The sequence below is a fragment of the Carcharhinus amblyrhynchos genome, chromosome 1, assembly GCF_965287045.1.
Source record: "Carcharhinus amblyrhynchos chromosome 1, sCarAmb.v2.hapA, whole genome shotgun sequence".
NCBI classification, from domain to species: Eukaryota; Metazoa; Chordata; class Chondrichthyes; order Carcharhiniformes; family Carcharhinidae; genus Carcharhinus; species Carcharhinus amblyrhynchos.
In genome coordinates, this window is record NC_137324.1 from 47975019 (window position 1) to 47992663 (window position 17645).

Here is a 17645-nt window from a genome sequence, read left to right on the forward strand (position 1 = left end):
AGGCCCAGGCCACAGAGCTTGGAGATGAGTTTCATAGAAATAATGGTGTTGAAGGCTGAGCTGTAACTGCTAAATAGGAGTCTGACATAGGTGACATTGTTATCTGGGAGTTCCAGGGTTGAGTGTGGGACCAGGGAGATAGCATCAGCTAGATAAGGGATAATGATGAGAAATCAGGAAATGTGGCTGATTTTTCTAAGCTTTAATTCAGGCAGGTTGATGCCAATTTAGTGACTCTGCCATCGTCCTTGCCTGGAATTCACAGCCTGTGGTGGAATCTGACCCTTTTAGCTCTTTATGACTATGTCCTACTGGGTGAGATCAACAAATACAATTATTTACTATGCCTCCTATTTTAGCACTTTCTCCAAATTTGGATGGCACTCCCTTGAATGGCTGATAATCTTAAATTGTAGTACACCATGTTACGGTTGTAAATTGGACTTGCACTGTGACTCACTTATACTTGCAGATGGGTAGTTTTATTCATATTCTACGGCCTGTCCTCTGCAGGCAAAAGGAACATGTCCAGCAATTACAGCATTTCTGAAGTAAACAAAAACATGGGGGAAAACAGTTCCCAGGTGCATCCCCCATGATAATACCTCAACCAATCAGAGTCCACTTGCCAACTAGTTATCGCTCTTTTCTCATGCGGTATAAATTATTTCTCCCTTCAAACCCTTTCTGAAGGACTAAAGCCTGGAGTCTGAACAATAGGACTGCGTGTGTCCTGATCAATGCGAGACAACAAACTTTTTCTGCACAAGACCATAAGACATAGGAGCAGAATTAAGCCATTCAGCCCATCAAATCTGCTCTGCCATTCAATCATGGCTAATATGATTGTCAACCCTGTTTACCTGCTTCTCCCTAGTAACCCTTGATCCCTTTGTCAATTAAGGAACTATTTATCTCTGTCTTAAATGCATTCAATGACCTGGCGTCCACAGCCTTCTGTGGCAATGAAATCCAAAGATTCACCACCCTCTGGCTGAAGAAATTCTGCTTCTCCTCGGTTCTAAAGGGTCGCCCATTTATTCTGCGGCTGTGCCCTCAAGTTCTGGTCTCTCCTACTAATGGAAACATCTTCCCCACATCCACTCAATCCAGGCCTTTCATTGCTCTGTAAGTTTCAGGGAGATCCCCCCTCATCCTTCTAAACTCCATCGCATACAGACCGAGAGCCCTCAGACACCCCTTGAATATCAAGCTTTTCATTCATTCATTGCACGTCTCGTCAGCAATTCTCAGAGTGTACCATCATAACAACTACTATAAACCATCGCTCAGCCCACTCATACCATTCATTTAAATTATTCAGGAGTTTCTGAATTTCCTTTTTATTTCTTCCCATTGCCACCCACCCAATTTGCTGTTGCGTATAATGTTAATCAAATTGCACTGAATGGAAGTGATTATAAGGGAAATTAGGAATCTTGGGTAGAATTCTCCATTTTTTTTGGTCCAATTGTGGTGGGGGGCAGTTCCGGTGGCGCTATACCTGATGTCTGGAATGGCGTGAACTTGCGTGAATTTTGCACTTGGAACCTCATTCATTTCGTACGAATATGTATTGCCCTAAATTACCTGGTGGGTTGAATTTTCCACCCAGATTCGAAGGACCCAGTCCATATAGGCCAGTCCGGCCCACTCCTATCATTCTCTCCAGCCCCCCTGTGGCCAGGAGACTTAACAATATGGCATTCAGCCACAAGCCAAAGGCACCTTCCTTCAACCACCAGGACCTTGACACCTTGATTTGAAAAGTATATTGCAGCCACCTGAGTGGTCCAGGCACCAGAAGCACATCTTTAGAAGTCCTGTGAAGGAATGTGTGGAATTATGAGCAGCACGAGTTTGAGGGTGATGTACCAGAATCATCAGCCGCCGTTTTGTGTGTTTAGCACTTATCCCCTAGCAACCGTCCCTGCAGATGTTTTGGTCCTGCAAGGATTCCTGGCATCTGGGAGTGCCTGACGATTTGGGGTCATGGCAATCCTAGGGTAATGGAAGTGGTGGCCTGCTAATGCACTTATTCTGTCAATTTAAAGTCCATAGGAGAAGGACAGTGATGTGAGATCAGGAATTAATGATTGGCCTGTGATTGTGAGATCTATGTGAGGTGTGTGGTTCCACAGCTGTAAATGTCTTCATTGCACTGTGCCTGATGCAGCCTTACCCCTGAGGTTCTGACACACATAGAGACATGAGCAGAAGTCCACTCCAGAGTTGTGACATCTTGAGCCCTCTGGGCAGGGGAGGAAGGTGATGAGATGTGAAAGAAATGACCAAACCAAGGCAGCTCTCCATTCTTTGAAGTGGAATACCACGATTTGTGGCTTTTTGTTAGCAATAAGTGGAATCTATTTGTCCAGTGATGAATGGCATTCATTGTTTGCCCATGCCTGCCTTCTATTGATCAGATACCAGACAAAATGTACCTGTGCTCCCTTCACTATTGCCTTTACTCTCCAAGGCTGCATTCCTATATTGTACTCTGCCAGTATTAAGGCTTTGAGGTGAGGCTATTGAGTGCTATCTGTGTGCTTAATAGCACTGAAGGAAATGATAAGATTTTAGTTTCTCCTTGGTCCATGATGTACCTCTCCTTTGTAACTGACCTGGATCCTGCGACTGTAGCAGCACCAACAAGTGAATTTGTGTCATTGGAAGGAGCTCCATAGTCCAGCTGACCCCTCCCAAACAGAACCAATTTTACTTTTGCCTTTGCATGACACCTTTGTTCTGGAACTTCAGGATGGTGCTGCTCCACCTCACTGTCCACATGCCTCCGATTTAGCTGGATCCTCACAATGTGCAGGTAGAATTATCCCGCAATTGTCCAGCCTCCCCCACTAATACTGGGATCCCGTCAATGCCATGGTGGACATTCAGAGTTTCCCCCATGACCCCTCACCTGCAAAGCATCCATACTCCACTTGGATCTCTACCCACCCCATCTGGAGACTGTGTGCACAGTAACAAACAGAGATGAAGCTCCCCGCAATTCTCTGCTCACCACCCCTCCCCATCATGAGAGCTTCATATGCCCAAAACTATATCATATCTTCCCTATCTACAGGCAGCAGATATCCCCAGTAATGATCACCAATTCCTCTACGGCTCACCGAGCCATCGTCTGTAGCAGGGGTCTCCAAATTACAGCCTGCAGGCCACATCCGGCCTGCAGCATTTAAATTTTATTCATTCATTTATAAAATGAATTCATTTCTTTGGCCTGTGGAAATGTGTAAGATGTACGATGTGGCCCTCGTACTGAAAAGTTTGGAGCCCGCTGGTTTGTAGGATAGCCTGCATACCAAGCAGTCCTTTTTTTTCAGTGGAACACATGGTTCTAGGGTACACCACACTTCCAATGATTGCTCCTGCTGCATGTCTGCTGCACTTCTGCACTACCTCTGATTTTAGAGTGTAAAATGATCAAATTGAATCTGAGTTGAATTTCCCAAGAGAAGCGGGGAATTCTCTTGATTTCCCAGTTAACATTTAACCCTCAGCCAAAGCCATCAAAACAGATTATCTGATCACTGATCTTTCTGCTGTTTGCAGGGTCATACTGTGTACAAATTAGTTGCCACATTTGCCTGTACGACAACAGTACCTATGTTTCAAAAGACACACAATTAATTGTAAATTGCTCTGAAACACCCTGGTGACATACACCAGGGAAAGCAACTGACAGATTTGTGTTGAATAATAAACAGTGCACATAGAAAGAGGATACAGGGAGCTACTTCCAGACTGAACTTCAAATAAATTAAACAAAACTGGAAAATGTCAGCAGGTCTGACAACATCTGTGAAGAGAGATTAGAGCCAACATTTTGAGCCTGGATGGCCTTTCATCAACTCTGACCAAAGGTTATCCAAACTGGAAACGTTGGTCGTATTCTCTCTCCACAGATGCTGTCGGACTTGCTGAGACTTTTCAGCATTTTCTGGTTTTGTTTCAGATTCCAGCATCCGCAATAATTCGTTTTTATCTAAATAAATAAAGTAGGCCAGGCCCTTAGTTGTTGCCCTCAGCTTACCAATTTTATTGAGAATCGGTGCAATTTTCTTCCAGTGTTCTCGGCACAACCATCTTTAGCTGCTTCATCAATTTTCCCTCCATTGTAAGGTCAGAAGTGGGAATCTTTGCTGATGACTGCGCAGTTTTCAGTATCATTCGCAACTCCTCAGATACTGAAACAGTTTATGTCCAAATGCCAGCCAGACTTAGATAATATCCAGGCTTGGGCTGACAAGTGGCAAGTAACATTCATACCATACAAGTGGAGACAATGACAATCTCCAAAAGACAGGATCTGACAATTGCCCCATGACATTCAATGGCATTACCATCGCTTACTTTTCCACTGTCAATGTCCTGGGGTTACCATTGACAGAAATTGAACTGGACTAGCTATATAAATATCATTCTCCCCTGTCTCCATGGGTTTTCTCCAGGTGCTCCGTTTACACTCACACTCCAAAGATATGTGAGCTAGATTAATTGGCCATGCTAAATTGCTCTTTAGTGTCAGGGGACAAGCAGGGTAAAATATGTGGGGTTAAATGATTGTTGTCAGTGCAGATTTGATGGGCTGAATGACCTCATTCTGCACTGTAGGGATTCTGTGATTTTATTCTAAATACTGTGACTATCAGAGCAGGTCAGAGGCTAGGAATCTTGTGACAAGTAACTCATCTCCTGACCCCTCCAAAGCCTGTCCACCACCCATAAGGCAGAAGTCAGGAGTGTGATGGAATACTTCCATAACTTTCACTCCCTCTGCCACTGATGGACAGTGTCAGCAATGTGGATCATCTACAAGTTATACTGCTGGAACTCCACAAGGTTCCTTCTGCAGCACCTTCCAACCCCATGATCATTATCATCTAGAAGGACAAAAGCAGCAGATTCCTGGGAACACCACCCACTGCGTCTTGGGCGTTGTACTGGTGGTTTCAGGGAAAAGGGTGCTTGTTGAGGGGTGAGGGGATGGGTTGGATTTTGTTCCTGGTGGAAGGTCACCTTGTTGCATGCCCATCAGACATCTAAGTAGGGTTTCAGATCCATGCCAAACATTTGTGAGGTTCCAAGTGTGATGCTTACTGAACCTTGCTGATGAAAGAAGATCGTTCAGTTTTTTCCGACAATGCTGTCCAGAGCGCGGTGTCAGGCTCTTGGCATTCACAGCTTCTGCCACCTCCTCCCACAGTGCTGTGGCGATTGCACCCCTTGGGCTAGGGCCCTGGCTGGAAAGATCCGCTCACGCCTCTCATCCACGGCATCAAGCAGACACTCCTGGTCGGCCTCAGTGAATCCCAGTGTTGCTTTCTTCGAAGGTATTTTTGTAGCGTGACTTGCTATGTGTCCATTCCTGCAGCTTATATACAGCTGTGGCTTATTAGGGGAGTCATGATGTGGAGATGCCGGCTTTGGACTGGGATAAAAATAGTAAGAAGTCTCACAACACCAGGTTAAAGTCCAACAGATTTATTTGGTAGCAAAAGCCACTAGCTTTTGGAGTGCTGCCCCTTCATCAGGTAAGTGGGAGTTCTTTTCACAAACAGGGCATATAAAGACACAATCTCAATTTACAAAATAATGGTTGGAATACGAGTCTTTACAGGTAATCAAGTCTTAAAGCTACAATGTGAGCGGAGAGAGCGTTAAGCACGTTAAAGAGATGTATATAAGAACATAAGAACATAAGAAATAGGAGCAGGAGTAGGCCATCTAGCCCTTCGAGCCTGCCCCGCCATTCAATAAGATCATGGCTGATCTGTTGTGGCTCAGTTCCACTTTCCCGCCCTCTCCCCATAACCCTTAATCCCCTCTCTTATCAAGAACCCATCAACCCGCTTCTTAAAAATATTTAGCGAGGCGGCCTCCACCACTTCAACGGGCAGAGAATTCCAGAGATTCACCACCCTTTGAGTGAAGAAGTTCCTCCTCAACTCCGTTCTAAACCGCCTCCCCTTTATCTTGAGGCTGTGCCCCCTAGTCCTACTGTCTTTTTTGAGCGGGAAGAGTCTCTCCACCTCTATCCTATCCATCCCATTCATCATCTTATACGTCTCAATGAGATCTCCCCTCATTCTTCTAAACTCTAACGAGTACAAGCCTAGTTTATTCAGCCTCTCCTCATAGCTCAATCCCCTCAACTCCGGTATCAGCCTAGTAAACCTCCTCTGCACTCCCTCCAGGACCAAAATATCCTTGCGCAGGTGCAGCGCCCAAAACTGCACACAGTACTCCAGCTGCGGCCTCACCAATGCCCTATACAGCTGCAGCAAGACCTCCCTACTTTTATATTCAATCCCCCTCGCTATGAAGGCCAGCATCCCATTTGCCTTCCTGACCACCTGCTGCACCTGCAAGCTGGGTTTTTGCGACTCATGCACAAGGACCCCGAGGTCCCTCTGCACCGTCGCCTGCTGCAGTTTTTCGCCACGTAAGTAATAGTCCTTCCTACCATTCTTCCTACCAAAGTGGACCACCTCACACTTGCCCACATTAAATTCCATTTGCCATTTCCTGGCCCATTCGCCCAGCCTATCTAGATCCTTCTGCAGACTCTCCACACCCTCCGCACAATTTGCCTTTCCCCCAATCTTGGTGTCATCAGCAAATTTCGACACCCTGCACTCGGTTCCCTCCTCCAGATCATCCATATAAATGGTAAATAGCTGAGGCCCCAGCACCGACCCCTGGGGCACCCCACTAGTCACCAACCGCCAATCCGAATAGCACCCATTGACCCCCACTCTCTGCCTCCTATTTGACAACCAATCCTCTATCCACGCTAACACCCTACCCCCAACTCCATGTCCCCTGACCTTCTGCAATAACCTCTTGTGAGGTACCTTGTCAAACGCCTTCTGAAAATCCAGAAAGACCACATCCACCGGCTCTCCTCTATCCACTGCCCTAGACACATCCTCATAGAACTCCAGTAAATTTGTCAGACTGTCACCAGACAGGACAATTACTGAGATTCAAATCTTCAAACAACCACACAACCTCAAGCAGACCATTCTCTGCAGCAAACTACCCAGCCATCAGGAGAACAGTGACCACGACACCACACAACCCTACCACAGCAACCTCTGCAAGATGTGCCAGATCATCGACACAGATGCCATCATCACATGTGAGAACACCATCAACCAGGTACACGGTACATACACTTGCAACTCGGCCAGCATTGTCTACCTGAGACACTGCAGGAAAGGATGTCCCGAGGCATGATACATTGGGGAGATCATGCAGACACTACAACAACAGATGAATGAACACTGCTCGACAATCACCAGGAAAGAGTGTTCTCTTCCTGTTGGTGAACACTTCAGCAGTCTGTTTCTGATCTTCAGTTAAGCATTCTCCAAGACGGCCTTCACGACACATAACAACGCAGAGTTGCTGATCAGAGACTGATAGCCAAGTTCCGCACGCATGAGGACAGCCTCAACAAGGATCTTGGGTTCATGTCACACTATCTGTAAACCCCATGACTTGCCTGGGCTTGCAAAATCTCACTAATTGTCCTGTCTGGAGACAATACACATCCCTTTAACCTGTGCTTAATGCTTTCTCCATACATGTTGTCTCTACCTTTTTAAGACTTGATTACCTATAAAGACTTGCATTCCAACCATTATTTTGTAAATTGAGATTGTGTCTTTATATGCCCTGATTATGAACAGAGCTTCCACTTACCTGACAAAGGAGCAGCGCTCTGAAAGCTAGTGGCTTTTGATACCAAATAAACCTGTCATACTTTAACCTGGTGTTGTGAGATTTCTTATTAGGGGAGTGCAGGTGTGGTGACTTTGGCCAGTCAAGGGCCCATTGGCAACAATTCCTTGTGAGAAATTTTGAAGACTACTTTCAAATGAGTGTCATGCATCTCTTGGGGTGCTGATTGGCTGCCATTCAATAAGCTGCTGTGACCAAGGAGGCGTGCCCACAGTTTCCAGATCCATGGGGGCATGGGGTGAACAGGCAGCCATGTCTGTGTGTGAGAGGAGAGCGGGGGCCAGCGATGTCTGTATGGGAGGAGGCAGTGATGTTTGTATGGGGGAAGGGGGCAGCAATGAGGCCAGCGATGTTTATGGTGGTTGAAGGGCAGTGATCTGGATTCCAGGGGGTCTTTTCAACAATCCCCCAGAAATGTGCGCATGAGTGGGTTCCCTCTCTCATCTTGTTGATTTCAGGCTGTTTAGTGTGAATAGGCCCTGCCCCCTCTCCCCTCAAGTGTTTAATGATATTTACGATTGTGACCTCTGCATTGCACAGAGTGGGGAGATTCGGGTCTGAAGTTGCACTGAAAAAAACAGTCGTCATTTACACTGGTTTTCGTGCCAATTCAGCACTTTTGGGAGAATGTCCCTTCCCCAAGTATCTCACCATCCTGACTTGGGAATATATCGCTATTTCTTCACTGTCACAGGGTCAAAATTCTGGAACCCCTCCCTAACAGCACTGTGGGTGCACCTACAACTCAAACTGTGGTGATTCAAGAAGGCAGCTCAGCACTCCCTCCTGAAGGGCAATTAGGGATGGCCGATAAATGTTGAGGTAGCCAGCGCCCAATTCTGACAAGTGAAAAAACAAATCAACGGCTGGAAATCATTGGTGTTATGTTCCCCAGTTGCACAACCCTTCTATTTTCTTCCTTCCACAGGCCCCTTGAGCAGCATTGAACCCGCAGGCTCTGTCAATGCTGCCATTTTCTCTTCCAGCATGTGGTGAATGGGAGAGACAATAAGAAGCTGTTCTGGTTACTGGTTCTCCAGTGACCTTACACATTCTTATGAGAATCCTGTTACGTGTGCCGAATGGATGTGTATTACTAGAGAATAAGCCCCTCAAACATTACCTCTTTAAAAAGTCGATCCCTTAACTTGTTGTCTAAATATTCATCTCAAAATTTGATTTTTACATGAGTATATATGTTACTTTATGTTTATTAAATTGTTAAATGTTGCTCTTTTTCAGATCATACTGTGGATATTATTGTGCAGAATGAGCAAAACTGAAACAAAAATTTGAAAATTAATACCCAATCCATGTGGGACTTTTATAAAAGTTGCCTTTTAGATTTGCTTGGTGCTTGGTGGACAGATATGTTGTTCCACTATGAGATAAATATGGACAATTAGATTTTGTTGTCACTATCTGTCAAGGAACTTGCATGGTCACCCACTGTAACTTTGTGGGAAACTGATGGAAACTCTGGGATTGGGATTTTCTGGCCATGCTCACCCCAAGACCAGAAAATCCTGCCCGAAATCAATGGACCTTTGCGTGGTCCTGTCCCGCTCACTATGATTTCCGTGGCAGGTGGGACAGGAGAATTCCACCCCCAAAACTACTCATGATTGTTCTTACCATTTCTGCTCAGGTTACTGTTACAAACTACAGTGGGAAATTGTGGACAAGCCATGCCATGAGTCCATGGCTACAGCATCACGTCTCACCATTCCAAATATACATCAGGAATTAAGGCACAAATTTCACTGGTTGAAAACAATTTTTCATCATTAATTTTAAGCATTTCCTTACACAGTGATACCGTCAAAGGATTTGAAGTGTAGTGATTATCCGTACCATCAGCCAAGTAGAATGTAATCTCAGTTTGATGGAAGCAAAACTAGAAAAGATGAATATTGTCAGACATTGAGGGTAACGAGAGGGAAATCAATTATGTCAATACTTTACTCGCTTGTCATTTGTTGTTTGCAAAAGTTTTGGTCAGGAATTGAATTGCATGTTTTGAGCTGAATTATAACCCAAGTGTTCTAACTCGCTGTCATTCTTTAAGCGAATCCCTGTGAACTGCACTGCCGACCCATTGATGGACAGTTCTCTGAGAAGATGCTTGACGCAGTGATTGACGGAACATCATGCACTGAGGCTGCAAACAGCAGGGATATCTGCATCAATGGCATATGTAAGGTAGAGTTGGGTATGTTCCCTTTGTATAAAGTCAAGCTTTTATCTACCTCCTCAGCAGCGTGAAGTGATAAACTCATGGTAATTAACCCTTTCCATGTCAGCTGCACATTTCAAAGCATGATGCATCACTGCATTTTCTGCTAAAAATGTAGATGTCACAGGAATATAAGGCATCTATAAAAATGGTTACACGTTCAGGTTTTTTTAATCTAGCTATACTTTAGAGATGGGTTCGGGTACACTGCACTGTTCCCTTTGCACTTATCGTAGTTACAACATTTGACAATGAACAATTGGAAAAGTCCATGCTTGAGGTTTAAAGTTGAAAATGAGTTAAATATCTGAAAATGAGCAGTCCCTTTAAGAGCAATTTTGACCTTGGGCATTAGATTATTGTGTTATTGAAGTCAATGGATGAATCACTTCGACACAAAGTCCAGATACAGCAAAAATGGTAACATATTCCACATTCATTTCTTACACTAGCACATGCAGTTTTTGTAAACCTCCCCTCATGTATGCAATGTATTGCAAGTAATAGGACACATAACAGTGAATATAAGTTCCTCTCAGAGTGCTTATGCTGACTTTCAAATGGGAATTGAATCTACACATAAAACAGAAAAATGTAGGACTCTGGAGCTAAAGTTGGGAGTAGAATTCTTTAAGATCAATGCAAATTATTGCACATGCTGGAATCAAAAACAAAAATAATAAATGCTGGAAAATCTCAGCAGGTCTGACAGCATCTGTGGAGAGAAAACAAAGTTAATGTTTTGGGTATGGAAAGCTTAGGAATGTGTTAACTGCAGCCTTCCGCTTTAGACCTAATTTGTATGTTAATTGTTTATTAGTACTCACCGGAATATATAAAGGGGTTATAGGTGACACTTGGTGTTGGGTGTATGTATGTGCAGTTGCGAAAGGGAATAAAGTAAGTTTGCAAAGAAGCTGATTTTGCATCATCTTTTATTACTGGACTGCCACTGAGAGGCTTAACAGAGGGGCATCCATACTTGAAATGTTGGCTCTATACTCTCTCCACAGATGTTGTCAAAACTGCTGAGATTTTCTGGCACTTTCTGGTTTTGTTGTGTGAGTGGAATTCATTGGTAACTGTTCAGAGAGCTGGAATAGACATGATGAGACACATAGCCTCTTTCTGTGTTGTATAATTATCTCATTCTGTGCTCTGTATAAAAAAAAGCATTCTGCTGTCTAGGTTTGAGTTGATACTTTGTTATCTGAATTCAGAGTTAGGCTTTGACATTAAGTCGAGCTTGGATCAATGTATGTGAAGAACTGGGTGAGACACAAATTTGCATATTGTAGCCTGGAGAAACGATGTTCTCAATATGAAACCTACACAATTGAATTGAACAGGCTCAGGTATGTGGGGTGGAACAAGGAGCACATGTCCCCAACACTACACAAGGGGCCGCCACCTGTTTTACAGCAGTGAATATGTGCACCTACCTGTGGAAATGACCCATTCGTGAATACATTTAAATCACATGCAATTGCGAGCCTGATTTGAAATTCAGTGCGACTCACAGGTTTGCCAGGGGCTGGAAAAACGGCAGCAAAAGGAAGTTGGCAGCTCCTACACTTTGACTCCACTCTCTCCCACAAGATGCCACTTCCAGCAGCCCCTCAAGGAAATCTTTGGCCTCCCCTGCTAATCACAGTTTCTCTTTATCTGACCTCTACTTTTTAAGCCATGTGTACCTTTTTCTCACTTGGGCCTGAATGCATGATCTGCCCCTTTCCACAATGTCCTCTCTCTCTCATGCCCTGTTATCAATTTCTTCTCATCCAAGTCACTATGACCCCGTTCCATTTGCTAGGGAGCATTCACAAAGGGATTTTAGATGTCATTGATTTATCCTCTCTGCTACACATTTGATTGATCGGTGGGCAGGAAATGGAAGATCTGGATACATTCTCTTGTTCTATCCCAGCTCAAAACCATGGGAGTGTCATCCTTCCTCAGTCCTTTTCCAGTTTCTTCTGTCTTCAGGATTTAAAGTTTAGTATCAATCTCCACTCCTTGGTGTATTGTGGAGTATGGGGAAGCAATGGTGCAATGGTATTGTCACTGGATTAGTAGTCCAGAGACCCAGCACAAGGTCTAGGGTCTCAGGTTCAAATCCCGCCAAGGCAGATGGTGAAATTTGAATTCAATAAAAATCTGGAAATAAAGGTCAAGTTATGGCCATGGAACCATTGTTGATTGCTTTAAAAGATGTTTCAGGTTCACTAATGTCTTTAGGAAAGGAAATCTGCCGTCCTTACCTGGTCAGGCCTACATGTGACCCATAGCACTCTGGTTGACTGAAGTGTCTTCTGAAATGGAGTGCAATTAGGGATGAGCAATATACGTTGACCCAGACAACGATGCTCACATTATGTGGATTCAATGCAGTCTTCAATTTTCACTTTGATTTCTCTGTTTTCTGTTTAAAAAGGACAGAAATTGCTTTGACTCTAAGAAATGAAATGTTGATAAACTTCATCTCTTTTATACAACATGTTCTCAATAATGGGATCTTGCTGTAAATGTACAACATCATACATATTTGCCTCTTTTATTTGTACATTCAAATGGGAATTGCATCAACAGCTAAAAATGAAAGATATGCATCGGCTGAGGGGAGTGGGACTTGTCCCAGTGGGGCAAGTGGCCTCTTTCTGTGTTGCACGATTCTAAGATTTGATATTCTGTTAAAAAGAATGCAGCAGTCTCTACTTCTTGATATATTTTATCTTATTTCTACTTTAGAAAATGAAGCAATCTTGGATCTCTCCATTTGCTTTTTTTTGAAAGGGCTGAAAACTTGTTATTAAAGTCATGTGGGACTGAAAGATCAGAGGAAGGTCCTTAGACTTGCTTTTGATTGCCAAAGGTATTAACATGCCCAGCAAAGCACATGAACAAAAACAGATAAATATGGTTTAATAGTCCCCAGGAAACCAATTATTGTGTGTAACTGACGAATGGCTTGCAAAAACTTGTGATTTTTAACTTTACTGCATGGATTTTTGACTGTGGTGAGTTTAGAAACTCTTGAAACCTGCTTGCTGCTTAGGTTTCCAGCAAAATCTACTATATAAATGTTGGAACATTGATTTTCATAGAAATAAAATTAATTGCCACATCATGGTTCATGACGTCTGGTCAACCTGTTTATTCATTTGACATTTCATAGATTGGGTTGAGTTTGAATTGGAACAAGAAACTCAATGGCATTACTTTGTTGACCATTCCACAAACAATATTTAACTCCATAAGATATATCTCGTGAAGAAAAGCACTTACAACCCGTGGTTGATTGTAATGTTGATCACAAAAGCGGTTGCATAAATATTTGCATATAAACATATATAAACTACTAGTTGGGCAGTTTTCAGACCTCTTTCTGCTGTGTCTTTCTGTGCTGCTATGTACTTCATGGTGTGGAGTAAATGTAGCCAATTGCTGAGTCTCCAGCTTCCCAATCATGTGTTTCACACTGGAAGGAGGTGGCGCATTGTTTGCTGGAGGTAACTCCCAAAGGTATTCTATATCACTCTATCCTGTGTGTGCTAACAGTCTTCAAAATTTGTCTATACTCTTGAAATAAGGAACTGAGGTGTCCTTTGCTATTTAGCACTTCTTCCTATCTACTGGGGCTACATTTCCTAAACCTCATGTAATTAAGGAGTTTTACCTTTGTATTGATTTCACTAGGCACACTTTTAAAAATTACATTTGTGTTTAGGATGAGTTTAGTGACCAAATAACTTGCAACTTAACAAGTTTAAGATTTTGCTTTCAAAATTATGAAAGGTTTTGGTTGATTAACTAATATGGTTTTGAGGGTAATGACTGCAAGCAAGCTTCTTCCAAGACTTTGATGTACCATCCAGCACAAAATTCTAGATGTGACAAGCTGGCGTTTGAAAAGATTTCAAGGACAAATAGTCATTTGGTTTAAAAAAAAGCATATCAATGGCAGGACCTTGAACAGAGTGAAGCCACGGCTAAGTAGTATAATACTGAATACTGGGTCTTGCTATTGTCTCTGCAAAATCATTGAAACCAAAATATATTTATGGTTTTAGTAAACTTTAAAATCATTTACTTCACCAGCATGATGTCAATCAAAATACTAATAATTTAAAATATTAAATATTTTGTGCTACTGAGTCAAACACATTCCTTTCCCATGTAAGAATATTTTGTCAAACTGATGATTTAGGTTTCTTTTGAACTGCAGTGAACCAGTCAGATGTCACTTTGAAGTTTGGTTCAGTGTTAGCTTTTTGCAGCTGGGTGACACAAATTTTACACCTTTGTCCCAGGGGTAAAAAACATCTGGAGAGTCTGCCCATGGATGAACAGCTACCCTTCTGTCATTTAAGGGGTGACATGTGGCACAGTGGTTAGTACTGCTGCCTCACAGCACCAGGGACCTGGGTTCGATTTCCAGTATGGGTCACTGTCTGCGTGGAGTTTGCACATTCTCGCTGTGTCTGCATGGATTGCCTCCAAGTGCTCCAGTTTCCTTTCATGATCCAAAAATGTTAGGTCCATTGGCCATGCTAAATTGACCCTGGTATCAGGGGATTAGTGGGGTTAATATGTGGGGTTATGGGGATAGGGCCTGGCTGGGATTGTGGTCGGTGGGCTGAATAACCACCTTCTTCACTGTAGAAATTCTAAATTCTAACTGTCAGTTGGCTGTTGATACTCTGGAAGCAGGATTTCTACCCTCAGGGACAGAATGTCCATTTTCAAAAGAGTTGCCAACTAATCTGATGCTCAATAGTCCCAGGAGCACTGGGCAGCAGTGAGATAATAGGCTGTCCCCAATGGATGGGGGAAATTTTGCCTCACCTGCTGCTTTAATCTCACTAAGGATGAGTTTAGTGACCAAATAACTTGCAACTTAACAAGTTTAAGATTTTGCTTTCAAAATTATGAAAGGTTTTGGTTGATTAACTAAGAATAAACCGTTTGCCTGCTAAGAAGGCCTGTAACAAGGGGACACTGCAGGAAGGCAATGGCCTAGTAGTATTGACTATTAATCCAAAAACTCAGCTAATGTTCTGGGGACCTGAGTTTGAATCCCAACATGGCAGATGGTGGAATTTGAATTCAATAAAAAATATCTGGAATTAGGAATCTATTGATGCCCATGAAGCCATTGTTGATTGTTGGAAAAACCCATCTAGTTCACTAATATCCTTTAGCGAAGGAAATCTGTCATCCTAACCTGGTCTGGCCTACAATGACTCCAGAGCCACAGCAATGTGGTTCATTCTCAATTGCCCTCCAATGACAACTAGGAATGGGCAATAAATGCTAGCCAGCCAGTGACACCCATATCCCACGACTGAATACAAAAACACTGAATTAAGATAGTTGGCCAAAAATCCAGGAGGGAAAATGAGAAGAGCTTTTTTTCTTGGAGCAAGTTGTTATGATTTGGAGTTCATTGCCTGAAAGTGTGGTGGAAGCAGATTCACTAGTAACTTTCAAAAGGAATTAGATGTATTGTTTGAAAAAAAGACTTTTTTTATCAAAGCTTTTTGTCTTGCGTTCATCAGGATATTCATCAAAACACAATATAAAAAAAAATCAATAAATTAAATGTATGAGAAGATGGAGCAGATTTGTTGACAAGTGGACTCTGTTTGGTAGAGGTGTTGTCATGGTGAACGCTCCAGTTGATGGTGATTGTCGGTTAATATCCAAGCATTGTTTGAAATTTAAGCCAGATAGTTTGACTCTGATTATTCAAAGTGTTACCCTGACGAGTGAACCAGTGTGATGTTAGGTATGTAGGCTGCACGTCCTAGAGACAGGTATCAAGTACCATATTCCTTCCACTGTTCAATTGAGCAAGGTACAGACTGTACCCAACCAGTCCATACTTACAAAACTCAAAACACAATGTCTAACATGCAATGTGATTCTGTGATTGGATGACATTTGCTCGATAATCCTTAGTGCTCTAAAAATTATGCTGACAATTTAATGTTATCAGTCGAGTTCATCATGTGAAGTATTTGTGTATACTGGAAGCTACATACATTAATACGCAGGTTGGCTGGAAGGTCATGATGATCTTTGCATTCTCCCATGGCTAGCGAGATCAATGCATGGCTGTCAGTTAAAATAAATTGTAGAATTAGATTAAATTGCTAATAATGCCTACTAAACTATGAAACATCACTTTCTTTGGATGCTCTGTCTCTTATTCACTTCCCTAAGGCGGTTAAGTCAATCAGGATGTAAACTGTACTTGCATACAGGACAAGCAGGCTTCACTGTCTGCACAGTCCTCTCTTAATATCCTTTTTATCTTCATGTCAAATCAGAAAGTGACTCAGGAAAAGACAGCATTACTGCAACATTCAAAGCAAAAAGTACAAATTCAGTATTGATGTATCATAACTGTAACTATTAGATGTAAACCAAAAAAAGAGCACTGTGAGGAGGTAAAAGTGAAGGTAAGAGTTTAATCAATTTTCTTGAATAACTTAATTGATTCTCACCAACTTTTACAGATGCACCATAGAAAGCATTCTTCCAGTTGTATCACAGCTTGGTATGGCTCCTGTTCTGTCCAAGACTGCTAGGAACTACAAAAGGTCATGAATGTAGCCCAATCCATCACGCAAACCATCTGTTGAGTCTGTCTACACTTCCCGCTGTATTGGCAAAGCAGGCAGCATAATTAAGGACGCCATGCACCCGGACATTCTCTCTTCCACCTCCTTCCTTCGGGAAAAAGATACAAAAGTCTGAGGTCACATACCAATCGACTCAAGAACAGCTTCTTCCGTGCTGCTGTCAGACTTTTGAATGGACTTAACTTGCATTAAGTCGATCTTTCTCTACAGTCTAGCTATGACTGTAACACTACATTCCGCACCCTCACGTTTTCTTTTCTATGAACGGTACGTATTGTCTGTATAGCACACAAGAAACAATACTTTTCACTGTACGTTAATACATGTGACAGTAATAAATCAAATCAAAGACTGCATCTGCAGGAAATGCACCCAACTGCAGCTCCTTACAGACCACATGGATAGGTTGAAGCAGCAGTTGGATGCAGTTAAGAGCATGAAGGTGGCATAAAGCGTCATAGATAGGAGCTTTAGAGATGTGGTCACACCTAAGGTGCAGGCAGATAGATGGATAACTGCTAGAGGGGGCAGGCAGTCAGTGCAGGAATCCCCTGTAATCATCTCCCTCTCTAACAAGTAGACCGTTTTGGATACTGTTGAGGGGACTGGCCCATCAGGGGATAACAGCAGCAGCAGCCGAAGCAGTGGCACCATGGCTGGCTCTGTTGTTAAGCAAGAAGGGACTGAGAGCAATAGTTATAGGGGGCTCTATAGTTAGGTGCTTCTGTGAACATGAAAGAGACTCCAGGATGTTATGTTGCCTCCCTGGTGCCAGGGTCCAGGATGTCTCTCAACGGGCAGAAAGCATTCTGAAGGGAGAGGGTGAACAGCCAGAGGTCGTGGTACATAATGATACTAATGACATAAGTAGCAAGTGTAATGAGGTCCTGCAACAGTAGTTTAGGAAATTAGGTAGAAAGTTAAAAAACGGGACCGCTAGAGTTACTCTCTGGATTACTCCCTGTGCCATGTGCCAGTGCAACTAGAAATAG

At 42.9% G+C, this 17645-nt stretch overlaps 1 protein-coding gene across 2 annotated transcripts in view; it reads left to right on the forward strand.

The window, feature by feature from the left end:
- LOC145362534 (A disintegrin and metalloproteinase with thrombospondin motifs 12-like) overlaps positions 1 to 17645 on the forward strand; it is a 510217-nt gene that overhangs the window by 319703 nt on the left and 172869 nt on the right. For both annotated transcript variants that reach the window (XM_080218577.1, XM_080218596.1), the window contains exon 13: positions 9839 to 9972. In XM_080218577.1, coding sequence (XP_080074703.1) covers positions 9839 to 9972 — 134 coding nt within the window. The remainder of the gene's footprint in view (positions 1 to 9838; positions 9973 to 17645) is intronic.